The sequence below is a fragment of the Panthera leo genome, chromosome B4 (assembly GCF_018350215.1).
Source record: "Panthera leo isolate Ple1 chromosome B4, P.leo_Ple1_pat1.1, whole genome shotgun sequence".
NCBI lineage: Eukaryota > Metazoa > Chordata > Mammalia > Carnivora > Felidae > Panthera > Panthera leo.
In genome coordinates, this window is record NC_056685.1 from 125,462,846 (window position 1) to 125,477,258 (window position 14,413).

The 14,413-nt window shown below is 40.3% G+C and overlaps 1 protein-coding gene across 3 annotated transcripts in view; it reads left to right on the forward strand.

The window, feature by feature from the left end:
* Window positions 1–14,413, forward strand: part of POLR3B (RNA polymerase III subunit B) — a 103,856-nt gene that overhangs the window by 10,101 nt on the left and 79,342 nt on the right. For all 3 annotated transcript variants that reach the window (XM_042947601.1, XM_042947602.1, XM_042947603.1), the window contains exons 6-9: window positions 1,458–1,558; window positions 3,917–4,008; window positions 5,148–5,265; window positions 7,274–7,382. In XM_042947601.1, the coding sequence (XP_042803535.1) occupies window positions 1,458–1,558; window positions 3,917–4,008; window positions 5,148–5,265; window positions 7,274–7,382 (420 nt within the window). The remainder of the gene's footprint in view (window positions 1–1,457; window positions 1,559–3,916; window positions 4,009–5,147; window positions 5,266–7,273; window positions 7,383–14,413) is intronic.

Below are 14,413 nucleotides of genomic sequence, written 5' to 3' on the forward strand. Positions count from 1 at the left end.
TCACGGGAGTAGTTTGGGGCCTGTGGAGAGGGTCCCTGTGTTTACCACATCTGTTGAATTTCATTTCCATTTGAAGGAGAGGAGTTTGTTAAAACACACACATGTTTACCTATCATGGGTGTTACATTAGATTTTTAATAAAAATGAGATTCTGTCTGTAAGGTAGCCTGTACCAGGAACTATTCTAAAAATATGTATTTATATCCTTGGGAATTAAAATGATTCTCATTCCCTTTGTACGTAGGAGGAGACCAAGGTGCAGAACTGAAGTGGTACAGCCAGTGTTTGGGCATAGACGGCAGGGTGCACACTCTGAGCCTCTAGGCCACACCGCCTTTGGAGTGGCCTGAAGGAGACAGCTCAATCTAATTAAATATAAAATACTCATCAGTAATAAGGGTATCTAATATTTTTGGATCTCAGGCATTGGGAAAGAAAGGCAGAAAAAGTTTAAACCTAACTGTCTTTGGTTCACTTGAAGCCAGAGAGAGGATTCAGTACCATGAATTGTATGGTTGACGTTCAGAGAGATTCTCTTTTTGAGAGTACAAGCCACCTGATCACCATCAGTAAACAGGGAAGTCGTTGAAGATTTGGTGGAGTGTGCCGTGTCTGACTATGTGGTCACGGCTCAGAGAAGGGCCAAAGATTTGGTGGGGTGTGCCATGTCAGAGCATTTAGTGAGTCATCACCTTGTCAAACTAAGGCACACACCAGTAATCTCCAGAGTTCCCCAAATGATTCAGAAATTGTAATATGATGTGATGAACGATTTGTGCTATAAGATACCACTTGTTAAGGAATTTTGTGAACAGGGGTGCCTGGGTGGCTCAGTTGGTTGGGTGTCCGACTTTGGCTCAGGTCATGATCTCACCGTCCGTGGGTGTGAGCCCTGCATTGGGCTCTGTGCTGACAGCTCAGAGCCTGGAGCCTGTTTCAGATTCTGTGTCTCCCTCTCTCTCTGCCCCTCCCCCGCTCAAGCTCTGTCTGTCTCTCAAAAATAAATAAATACTAAAAAAAATTTAAAAACAAAAGAATTTTGTGATACAGTTAGTTTCTGTATGTGTATACTTTAAGTATCATACTGGTTGTTAACCACATTGGTAACTACATTGATTAATTTCCATGGACCCAGTTGTCAAGGAACAGTCTAACTGCTTCAGAGATGGGGAGCAGACTGATGATGGCATCAGATAGTGAGAAGAAAGTCAGTACCAGATTTATTGTTCCATTTTTGGGCTGATAGGGCAGAGATGCTGTGGGGATGTCTAGATCAGTGGCCAGCATCGTTCCTCATGGAGAAGGTAGGCTCCTCACTCCCAGTGCCCTTAAAGCAACACATGGAACAGACCCAGTTCAGCATAGGTCATACTGCTACCAGAGACGGAGTTCTTGGAAGCTTCAGGACTCTTTGATTTCCAGGGAGAAGGAGCACTGACTGTCTGATTCTCTTTCAGTGCCGTCTGCGGGACATGACGTACTCTGCCCCCATCACAGTGGATATTGAATATACCCGAGGCAGCCAAAGAATCATCCGTAATGCCTTACCCATTGGCAGGTGAGAAATGACATCTGAGTTAGAGCCACACTGCCTGCATTCTAGCCCTATGGGGTGACCTTGAGCAAGTACTACAGTTCCCTTTGCCCCATTTCCTCATGTGAAAAATGCGGGAAATGGTGTCTGCTCCATGAGAGTCTTTTCTGGGGATCCAGTGAGTCAGCCGAAGCAGAGCACTCGAGCAGTGTCCAGTGCAATGCTGTGGTGGTTTTTGTTTTTAATTGTGAGATCTTTTCTGTAAAGCTAAGGAAAATGCTTTCATTTCCTTCTGAAATCCAGGCTGTTAGGGAACCATTAGATAAGATAGCATTTCAGTGAACCAGGCTGTTAGGGAACCATTAGATAAGATAGCATTTCTCTATAACTAGGCAAATATACTGACTCATCTGTAGAAATGGACAAAACCCACAATATTGGGAATTTGATAATGGTGTCGGACTTTAAACTTCGTGCAAACCCTTCCTGGCCAAGTGTTTTTTTCACCCTTCAGAAGTGCTAAAGACATGATAAATATCCACAGGTTCAGTGAATATGCACCATTTGTTGGTCACTTGTGATACACTCTGCTGGGTAGTCCAGTAAATAGAAGATACTTAGATACAACTCCTATTGGCTGTCTTCATTCCCAGCTGCCCAGGAAGGCAGGCTTGAATAGCTGTGGTACCATTTGGTATGTGCTGTGGTACGTCCAGAGTAATGGAAACACACAGGTTTAACAAATCCTTCCCCCATAGTGTCCTAAAGGAAGGGGCTCTTTGTATTGCTTCTGTCCTCACTCTTCAGTTAGGAAAATAAGTTGGGATATTAGAATATTAATCTTTGTTTTAGCAGGACTGTTTATCAGCGTTAAGACCTTTCCTTTTTCTCATATACAGACCATAGTGTGTCCAGTTAAGTCTTGGATCATTAATAAATTATTACCCAGATTGAATATGGTGAAGGGAGGACTAGAGAGACAGGAGCAAAGCATAACTAGTACGATTTAGGATTTAAATCACAGTTAAGAGGAGGCAAGGAAGGGCATGCATGTAACTAGTGTTTGGTGGACACCTGCCATGTGCCGGACTCCGGGATAGGAGATAGCATTTTTTGCATTCCTTAAAGTGACCTTTGTGAATTAGAGTGCTCATATGTTCCATGCACTGTCTGCATTACAGACATTACCTTGTGTAAGTGTTGTGTGGGGTTTGTTTGAACTAAAAAGATCTCCATTTAATCCAAGTACATCAAATAGCACATGAGAACATTTGCCACAAAGCAACCCCCCATCCCTCCTCCCCCAGTCTTATTCCCAACCTCGTGACCATTTCTCTTATTCTGGTGATCATCCCAGCCAGATCTTTAAACGCTGTGTTTATACCTTTATTTCTTGGTACGTCAACTTTAGACACTATTTATTACAAATTCTGAATTTCTCTGTTTTAGCCTGAAAATATCCTTAAGTGGACCTCTTTCTGAATGGTGACTTCACAGAACGCACAAATTAGCTTGATGGGGACTTTCGACACTTTGCACGTGCCCCTCCGCTGTCCTCTATAAATTGCAGGTGTGCAGCTATCTGTCCAGTCATCTTCCCTTGTTGGCAAGCGGCCTTTTCTTCTCTCTGGCTTTTAAATCTTTGTCTTTGATGATTGTATCTTGACTGCTGTGTGTTTTGATGTGGCTTTCCTTTTATGTATTCTGAGTAGATAGGATTGTGTGAGTTTATGGCTTTCATACATTTTTGAAAGTCCATAGCCACTATGCTCTCTTTGAATAGGACATCTTGCCCATTGTGTGTGTTTTCTCCATCTAGAATCTGATTAGATGCCTGTGAGACCTCTTCACTCTGTCCTTCCCTCTTATGCTCTGTGATACATTTCTTCCCTCTGTCTTTCTGAAATATGTTCTCAATAATTTCTTCAGCTCTCTTTTAATTCAATAATTCTGTCTGCAGCAGTGGCAGATCTATTATTCAGTCTATTCATAGATTTTTGAATTAATATTTTTCATGTAGAAGTCTTGTGTAGTTCTTTCTTAAGATTGCCTGGTAAGTCCCGATAGTCTCTCGTTTCTTACTTTGATTCATTGTGGTATTTCTGCGTAACAAATGAGGGTCCCTTTGTTGACCATGAGTGAAGAGTTGCTGCCGTTTCTGAAGACCAAAGTTTGTCTGCAAAGTTTGAGGAAAACCAACATTGGAGTTTTTGTTATCTGAACTAGAAGAGCAATTATCTGAGGAAATACTTCATTTCACTTGGCTCTTGATGTAACTACCCCTCCTCTGCCTTTTCTAAAATGTGAAAGACGAAAGCAGACCCGTTCGTGACATTTTGCCAGTGATAGTCTTTATGTGATATTTTCTTTTACTTTCAACAGAATGCCCATAATGCTGCGTAGTTCAAACTGTGTTCTTACAGGGAAGACGCCAGCAGAATTTGCCAAACTGAATGAATGTCCTTTAGATCCAGGTATGTGTGATTCCTTGGATTGTCTCCTGCTCTCCCACCCTTTTTTGGGCTTGCTTTTGCTGTTGGCTTTAACATTTTTTCTGAAAAACAATACCCACCTGAACTTGGACAAAACTGTGTTCACAGAACGTCTGGAAATTTGGCCCCAACTTTATTCTGAGGTCAACATTTCTAAAAGGAGTACTGTTTCCTCTTTGATTGCAGGTTTGAAACTTTAACATTCCAACATGTGTTTTATTGTTACGGTTTGTCAGACTTTTGTCTCTGCCCCATGATTTCTTTTGGTATGCGTAGAAATTCAAGAATAATCTTATGAAGTTACTTGTTTAGCTAGGTGGAAAAAAGTTCACTTCAGCCTATTTTAAATGCAATAAAGGGGCAAAAACCAAAAGTCTTCTGTTAAAATTTTAAAAAATTATATGTTTGTACTCATTTCTAGGCAGTTTATTTTGTAAAGTTTCAAGCTTAGCACTTAACAGAAAAATATTTAATTCCTTAATTCACGTTGACTTAATTTGTAGTTGCTTTACTCTATTCCTTTAAAGTTACACTGGTGTAGAATCATAGAAGATTTTGAAAGAGGTTAACAAAGAACAAGACTTTCCTAGACTGTAACAAAATGGTGCATAAGTCAATATATTGCTTTTTTTGTTTATATTCTGAAATTAAAATGAAGTCCACTTTATTTTATTCTGAATTGTATGCAAAAAAAGCTATGATAATGTTTTATGGGTTTTATTGAGTATAGAAATTTTAGGAAACATAATCTTAGTCTACTGTTGTCACTGATTTGTTAGAAAAGGTAGGCAATTTTGAATTTATATTGAAGATTGTTCCTTATTTCTGTGCTTAAGAAATCTGAAGACTATTTAACACATTTTTTTCATTCACCCCTTGTGTCTGTCAGATGCTGATAATATGTATGCCAGTAAGATCTGTTCCCTGTCTTCAAGTTTATTTTCTTGTAGCGCATTTTTATAAAATCATTTGCTGATATGGTCATCAGTTCATAAAACGGTATCAGCAAACCCCTTCTAATTGAGTGTTGGCCAGTGCCATGGAGCAGAAGGTCACAGTCGTTACTAAATCACACTGTCAGAAGAACAGGTGGTGAAACTTTTCTTGTTTCCTTTTGGCAGGTGGCTACTTCATCGTTAAAGGAGTAGAAAAAGTGATTCTAATCCAAGAGCAGCTATCTAAGAACAGGATCATTGTGGAGGCTGACAGGAAAGGGGCTGTTGGTGCTTCAGTTACCAGGTACGGAAAGCAGGGATGGTATTAACGGAATTATCAGTATTTCTTAACATCATACGATTGTCTTTCAGGACAAAGGTAGCCAGTTATGTCTGGTAACAGGCAGCAAAATACTTATCTAACTGTTCAGTTTATTGTGTGAGGAGTATTGATGTAAAATTTTTAGCAATGAAAAGTGTGTAAGACCTTGGTCGAAAGGCCACTAGTTATTTTATTCAAGTTGAATTTTGTTGCATTAAAGGAACTTTGAAAAAAGAAATAATAAAACCACTCTTCAGTTTTCCATGTTGTTTTTACTCTTTGATCATTCTACATGTGTATTCCTACATTGAATATAATCACAGATTACTTTATATTTAATATTTTTTGGATTCTGTCATGGACTTAACATCTTATTGTTAGTGTTCTTAACCATCCTCTTTCACAGCATACTCCTTTTCCTACAGCAGCATCTCTTGTGTCCTGTAATTTCTTTTCACTAATTTATTGTCACTGGTAACTTGAAATTTGCAAATTAATGAGTTTTGGGAATAAAAAATATCGTAGCATAGTTATGATGTCCGTATACAATAGTTTGTCTTCTGATGACCTGTAATGAATTGCTTAACTCAGACTTTGTGCCCCTTTCTGATGGAGAGGCAGCTAACAATAGTGGCCGTTTATTGAGCAGTCAGTAGGAGCCAGGCAGAGTAACGGTGCTCTACATTATTTGTCCCCTCAGCCCTCCAAGATAAGTGAGCTTATCTCCATTTTACTGCTGAGTAACAGGCCTTGGGCTCAGGGTCCTACTGATCGGAAGAGGTAGCCAGCATTTGAACCCAGATCTAATAATTCTGCGACCCATGTCTTCCTATTTTACTACTTTTTGGAACCAGGGATTTGGGATTTGAATCCCAAAGTTGTTCAGTAGCTACGAGGCACTTGGGTGGGCAATTACACATCTTCTCTAAGCCTTTGTTTCCTCATACGTGATTTGGAGACACTACTTCAAAGTAAGTATTAGTATGTAGGATATGAGAGCCAGTATAAGTGGGGTGGGTATGTAACATCACATGTATGTAGCAGGTGATCAGTAGGAGTTACTATTGTGACTGATTAAGCTTGGAGCTGTTATTGGTTTTTTTAATGTTTATTTTTGAGAGAGAGAGAATGTAAGCTGGGAGAGGCAGAGGGAGAGGGAGACACAGAAGCTGAAGCAGGCTCTAGGCTCCAAGCTGTCAGCACAGAGCCCAGTGTGGGGCTCAAGCCTGCAAACTGCAAGATCATGATCTAAGCCGAAGTCGGACGCTTAACGTCGACTGAGCCACCCAGGCATCCCTGGTTTGGGTTTTTAAAAAAATTTTTTTAATTGTTTTTAAGTTTATTTTCTTTGAGAGGGAGAGCACATGCACGCATGTGAGTGAGTGAAGGACAGCACAGAACCTAGCACAGGGCTCAAACCCATGAACCATGAGATCATGACCTGAGCCGAAACCAAGAGTCAGATGCTTAACCGACTGAGCCACCCAGGTGTGCCAGAAATGTTTTTAGATCCATTGGTAATTTTGTAGTTAATAGAGATACCAATAAAAAGGGATTTCTTCGTTTCTTTTGGCTTCAATGTATAATAAGAGTGTAGATATATTTTACTGAATTGTTGATTTAAACACTCCTAGTACATAGGGGCTCATTTTGAGGTTTATCTTTGGAAATGTATAAAATTGCTCATGAATATACCCCACACTGAATCAAAGCAATTCAGGTGGAATCAAAGTGAAGTAAATCAGAATGAATTGGTGAGTGTCACTCGTTGACCCACAAAACTTTCACCATAATCTCAAAGCTAAAGAAACATCGTAGTAGATTTTAAATATTCATGGAAGTGGCGAGTTGTGCATTGTTAAAAGGCATCTGTTAGGAAAGACCTTTCAGATGGTTATTGATTGGTGAACCTTATTGATCATTGCTGTTGCATGCGACTAGCTTGAAACCAGGCAGGGACACAGTTTAACCAACTTTTGTTTCCCTGTAGCTCTACCCATGAGAAAAAAAGCAGAACCAATATGGCTGTAAAGCAAGGTCGATTTTATTTGCGGCACAATACTTTGTCAGAGGATATTCCCATTGTAATCATATTTAAGGTAAGGCTGCAGGTACCTACTGGAAATTGTTTTCATACGTTTCATATGTTTGTCTCCATACGTAATTAGAAATTTGGAGGATAAAGAGTTCTAGGAATAGAAAGATTTGTGGCATAGATAAATTGTCAGGTATGTAATATATTTTAAATTGAAAGCTACTAAGATCAGGATTCAGATATTAAAAAATACTATTTTTTAGTAGCTACACAATTAAAAACTTTAAGGGTGTAAAGTGAGAAGTAAACCTTCCACCCACCCATACCTAACCACCTAGTTGTTCTACCCAGGAACACCACTGTTACTGGTTTCTTGTGCATCTTTCTAAAGACAGTCTGTGCCTGTACTAGCACATGAGTACATGCTAGAGTTCTGTTTTTCACTTGCATACATTGCACACCATTTTTCATTTAGCTTGTTTTCTTTTTTGTAACTTCTGTCTTGGAGATTGTGTTATTAGTTGGTACAGAGCTACTGCATTCTGTTTGACAAACTGTTCTATCATGGCTGTACCACAGTTTCCTTAATCATCCCTCCATCGGTGGATACACACATCTCTCGCTGTTATAGAAATGCTGTAGTATCACGTTATACAGGGGCAGGGGTATCTGTAGGCTGAATTCCTAGGAGTAGACTTTTCTAGGTCAAAGAGTTTAAGTTTTTTTTGTTTTTTGTTTTTAGTGTTTATTTTTGAGAGAGAAAGAATGTGCATGTGGGAAAGGCAGAGAGAGAGGGAAAGGGAACAGAGGATCTGAAGCGGGCTCCACTTCTCACTGACAGCAAAGAGTTGGATGGGGGGGCTGGAACCCACAAACCGTGAGATCACAACCTGAACCGAAGTCAGACATTTAACCAACTGAGCCACCCAGGCGCCCCCCCCAAGTTTGTTTTTTTGTGGACTCAGGAGTCTGGTGTGTTTCTACATAAATATGAATTTTAAAATTGATTTTTTTCAGCTTGTTTATGAACTGGTGACATAGAATCCAAAAGATATTTTCACACAGAAATTATGTTTAAATGGTATATACTTGTGACTGCACAGTAGCCCGTTTAACCTGCTCTGGGACCTAAATGTTCCCCACATTTTATGAGCACTTGCAGTATTAGTCACTAAGCGAAATTTAAAAATACCATCATGTGATACAGTTGACCCTCAGCATTTGTGAATTTTGCACTTGTCAGTTATACGTGCTGAAATTTATTTGTGACCCTGAAATCATCACTGGTGGTGGTTTTACAGTTATTCACAGACATGCACAGGCTCAGAGCAGTGACAAATTTGAGTCCCCAAGCTCTATGTTCCCAGCTGAGGTCGAAGAAGGTGACATTCTGCCTTCTTGTTTCCACTCTCAAGCTGTAAACAGGAGCCCTTACCATGGTCTCTTTAGTGCCATGTTTTTTCACATTTTTGTGTTTTTGGGGGAGGGAGGATTTTGCCGTTTAAAGTGGCCCCCAAGCCAGGGGCTGAAGTGATGTCTATCTTTTCAAAGCACAAGAAGGCCATGATGTGCCTTATGCAGAAAACACATGTGTCAGATAAGCTGCGTTCAGGCATGAGTTAAGTGCCGTTGGCTGTGAGTTCAGTGCTAATGAGTCAACAACATACATTGAATAAGGTGTCCTTGAGGAGAAAGCCATGTCAAACAAGGTTCTGTATTGATGGGTGGAGGAAAACCTAACCAGAGGCCCACAGGACACAAGTGCATTTCCCATTGGTGCAATGCTTCAGTGTTCTCTCATTCAGGGTTTGCAGTGCCTCCGGAGAGCACAGCAGCCGAGGAGACCCGTGCCCAACTGTGTATGGGCCAGAAGTGAATCCTGACTAGGGCTGATCGAAATGAAGAGTTCAGTTTAAGTCAGTACTGAAGAGATCTTGAGAGTGGGGACGTGGGGTGATGTTAGGGGTTGATAACACTTGTTTCTCATTTAGAGTTAACTTACTTTGGAGTTAAATATTCCTGCTCAGCAGTTAACGATATCTGAAACCTTTTGGGGGCTGCAAGGGGAGAAAATAGCCTCTGAGATGGAGGTAACTAAGCTGGTTAAAAAGGAAAAAAGCATTTGGGTATACACCTCAGAGGAGTAAGAGAGAAGGACTTGAACTTGTCTTGTTGGACTTGTGACCCGGCCAGGGCCCAGGAGGCGGGGAGACGGGCCCCTTCCTGTCAGGCTCTAGTTGGTCGCTGGGAGGAATGCCCCGGGCTGTTCCTGGGTATTGATCAGCTGGGTTCTCTAACTCAGGAAATAACTGCATTCTGAATGCAATTACATGGAGAAGATTGTAGGAGATTTTTTTTAATGTTTAGTGCAACTTAATGTGCTTATAAGTTCTCTGAGATGCTGGCATTTATTTTCCTTTTAGGACAGTGATGATTGACGATGATGATCACAGTAGCAGTACCATTATATTGGGGGGGGGCAAAGAGAAGTCTTAAAATGTACTTTTCATTATATTTCTTCAAGGTTTATATTTTTAAAGCATGGAAGTAATTTTTGGCATTTCTCGTAAGGATCCCCTAGTACCCTGCAGTGTCTTGTGTCCATAGCGGTGGTTAGTGGGTAAAGAGAATTTCATCTGACTGTGTAGAATTACATCTCCAGCAGAGGGCAGTGTGTTCCTATGCATCAAAGGACTTTTATGGATGTTTTAGAGGCTTAAAGATGCATAGGACTGCATTCCTTAGACCAGAAATTACAAATTAATTCTAATGCTCATAGTCTTCTGTCATTCACCTGGAAAATATATCACTAGACACATGGACACATTAAAATCAGAAAACCTTTATTAAATACTTTTTTGGCTAGGTAACAAAATTTTGATAAGACCGTTTCTTTCAAATTTATTATGTTGCAAATGTGTATGTGTATTTAGAGCCAACTTAAATCCTTTTTAAAATGGGCCTATAAGTTAGCAATATGCATTTTTAGGTAATGTGTAGTTGAGATTATACAACAGTTCTTGAATTGTACAAATTTAGAAAGCCACTGAGAAGCAGAATTCCATTTTCAGCTACACTTTTTTTCAGACCCTTTTTCCTTTGCTTTTGTAATATATACATGGGTTTTATTTTATTTTTTCTGCTTCACTTACCAGTGAATTGTGAATAGCTTTCTGTATCTGTAAATACAGAGCTACATCATTATTTCTGGTAGGCATTGTACAGAAGTGTGGGTGGTATAATCTATTTAACCAGTTTCTTGTAGGACAACATTCAGGTGCCATTTTTTCCGAGTTTTCCATCTTAGGCACAGCCCTGAGTATTCTTCCACATACGTGTTTGTGCATGTTGCTGACTATTTTGTGAGACTGAACTCCTGGGAATGAAATTATATGTGTTTGTTTTTTTTTTTTTTTTTTGTTTTTTTTTTTTTTATTTTATTTTTGGGACAGAGAGAGACAGAGCATGAACGGGGGAGGGGCAGAGAGAGAGGGAGACACAGAATCGGAAACAGGCTCCAGGCTCCGAGCCATCAGCCCAGAGCCTGACGCGGGGCTCGAACCCACGGACCGCGAGATCGTGACCTGGCTGAAGTCGGACGCTCAACCGACTGCGCCACCCAGGCGCCCCAAAATTATATGTGTTTTTAAAAAACTCGGTGCATGTTGCCAAACTTTCTTCCTGAAATGTAACCTTATATTCTAATCAGCCACGTGTAAGAATTGAAACAACCGATTAAAATTTTTCTGTTTGAATAAACTAAATACATTGGTCGCAGGTAGTCACGTTTTGTGGTCTCCCGCTAGAGGGATGTTTTAAAAGCCTGATGGAACCTTGTTTGATAACTTCTAAGACTTTTCCATCTGGGGAGCAGCACGGGATTTGGGAGAGCTTAGCACCAGACAGACATAGGCCTAGTTCCCACTTCTCCACTTGTTAGCTGTGTGACCTCCAGACAGATTTCCCAGTCTCCCTGAATCTTGGATAACTCCCCTATAAAGTGAAAATTTCACCTGAGAGGGTTGTTGTGAAGAGCAAAGGAAATCACGCATATTTTGAAAAGTGGATGGCCTAGAAAGAAGATACTGTTTCTCTTGCCTTCGCTCTCCTTATGCAGGAGCAAAATAAACTGGGCGACCAGGAAAGTCACATCATTTCTCTTTTTGTGTTGTGTGGCCCTAACACAGACCTTGACAGTCATTAGGACTTGATGGTTGTTGATTGTAACCAACAATTGGCTAAAAGTGACAGAAGCAGCAGGGTTTCCAGGTTTCATGCTGGGTCTGAATATGATGGCTAAAGCTTTTAAGACCTAGATCAGCCTTATTTATGGACTTGAATCACTACAAAGGTTCTCCTGCCCATGAATCTTTTCCCCCTTTACATTTTGAATTCCCAAGTATTCAGCAGTTGCACTGTGATGGCATCTGTAGTCTGAAAGTTTTTACAGAAAAGATCAGATTTCAAGGGAGCTGGGCATTGTTTCTTGGAAACCAACTTACATTAAAATTGTTGATCTTTGAAGAGAAAAAAACTGCGGAGTGAAAGAGGGCTATTACAGTTCTTTTATCTGCTAAGACCACTTTGAGTAATAATAGATTGATTTCTGTCTAAAGAAAGATTAGAGACTTCTGAATATTAGGTATTTGAAGGACTTAATCCCTTCCCGTCTTTCACATGATATATTTCAGCATATCCCCATCAGTGGGCAGGTTTTTCTCTTCTGCTCATTAGCGTCTGTCTTTAAACGTCACACTTGTAGTCACACTTGTAGTCACACTTGTAGTCACACTTCGCGGCCATCCAAGGAGATTTCATGCCGCTTTTTAAAGAGCATATTCTCTTATTTTTGTTCATCTTATTGCTGATGGCCAGACTGGGTGACCTTCTGCTGAAACGTATTGTCTCTGCTAATTGTTCGTAAGGTCATTATGTAGCACTTATTTCTGACTTATCAGGTGAAATGATTTCAGATATCTGGAGTACAAAGAGTTCCATATATAAAAGCTAGTTTTCAGATGTCTAAATTATGTCTGCGAAGCAAAATGGTTGGGCATTTTGCTATCGTTTCCATAGCAATATGCCATTTATTTGTAGCTGTGACATCCCAAGGCTAAACAGTCACAAAATCAGTTTGGTCTTTGGAGCTAGAGCGCTTTTGATGATGACCTGAGTTATCACCCTGTGGTTCAGAGACCCAGTATAGGAAGAGTTTAGTCCTTGTAGAGCAAAGCTTTGCCACTGATGATTCTTTCTGCACATATGGTGTCATTTACCATGTGCTTGGCATATCTTCACTTCATGGCTTAGAAATATTTGGAGGGCCTAAGCAGTCTGTTTAGATCCATGTCAGAACACTTGAAAATTTTATGCAGTTATCAAATTACCGCTTAGATTCAGCCTTGGGACAACTTGAAGCAAAAATTCATAATAATGTCAAATGAGGAAGGACTTTTTCATTATTATTAAACACCAAAATGGGTGATGAAGTATATAGTCTCTCCCATTTGGAGATTTCTAAACTAAAAATTAATTATTAAAATAATCCAGGTGACCTTAGTTCAGAAGATTTAGATGTTGACATGCCTAAAGAAAGGGGGTGGGTCCAGAAAGCTACTGCCAGTTCAGCTCCAAGATTCTTTTTCTGTCCCAGTGAGACCTTGTCCTGCTGTATTATCTGGACGTACTCGGTTTAGCATCTGCCCATATAGCTCTCTTTTAGTGTTTGCACTTTTCCTCTGAGAGGGTAGTGTATTAGTTACAAAGTTTTATTATCAAAGATTTTAGAGAAGGGTGATTGGATTCTACTGCAAATTAGTTGCCCTAGTATTGTTTTTCTTATATTTTTATTCCATTGAAATCCACATAACATTCTTTTTTTAAAAATTGTTTTATTTATTTATTTTAGAGAGAGCGCACGCGTGTGAGCACAGGGGAGGAGCAGAGAGAGAGAGAGAGAGAGAGAGAGAGAGAGACAATCCCAAGCAAACTCCACGCTGTCAGTGTGGAGCCTGATGCAAGGCTTGATCTCCTGAACTGTGAGATCGTGACCTGAGCCAAAACCAAGAGTTGATGCTCAGGCTACTGAGCCACCCGGGTGCCCCAGAACCCATATAATATTATTTTGAGATTGACAAGTGGAAGTTAATTTATGTTCTGATTAGCTTTTCACAGAGAAATAGTCTCTTCTGGTATCTCTGGCTGGCTTCTTGCAGACCAAGGAGGAAACGTATACAGCTGTCCGTACGGGCCATAGCTGTCAGAGCACATGCACTCAGTGCTTGTTCAAAGGATAATCTAGGGTCTTGTTTTTGTTTCATTTGTTTAAAAATTAGAAGTGATCATTTTCGAGGATTGCTCTCCTTTAATCCATGAAGTGCTGAGTGTCTTAACGAATTTATGTCATTTTTAAACAGTGGAGTTTATGCCTAGCATCGACGTGAACAAATGCATCATTTTAATTAGAGATAAAAAGACATGAAAATCAAAGTATACAAAAGAGATTTGTGTCCTGAGAGCATCTTTATTGTTCACTAAACAAAAAAATGTTTGGATGAAACAAGTTACACGTTTAAAAAGGGGTTTTTTTTTTTAAGTTTCAGTAGTGAATCTAATGCCAAAAGTTGGTCTGTTAGTTTTTGTGCAAATTCAGCATAGTTTCTGTCGTCAGAGATTTGGCAGTTGCTTGCCTGGGTGGCTCAGGCTCAGGGTCTTTCATGAGTCAAGATGTCAGCCAGGGCTGAAGTCATCAAAGGCTGGGCTGGGGCGTGGGAAGGTCTGCCTTCATGGTGGCTCCTCCACATCAGACCTTTCCATAGATGGCTCCGGTGTCTTCATGACACTGCCCGCGGCTAGCTTCTCTACCCACCCCCACCCCAGAGGAACACTCTAAGAGAAAGAGCAAGCCAGAGGCTGCAGTGCTGTTTCTAACCAGGCTCCGAAGTTGTACTCTGTGGCTTCCACCTTTTTTTCTCTAGAAGCGAGTCATTAAGTTTAGCCCACACTCGAAGAGGAGAATTAGTTTTTTACCTTTCGTAGAGAGGGTCGAAGAATTGGCGAACCTTTTCTAAACCGCTACGGTTTGCCTCAGAGGGG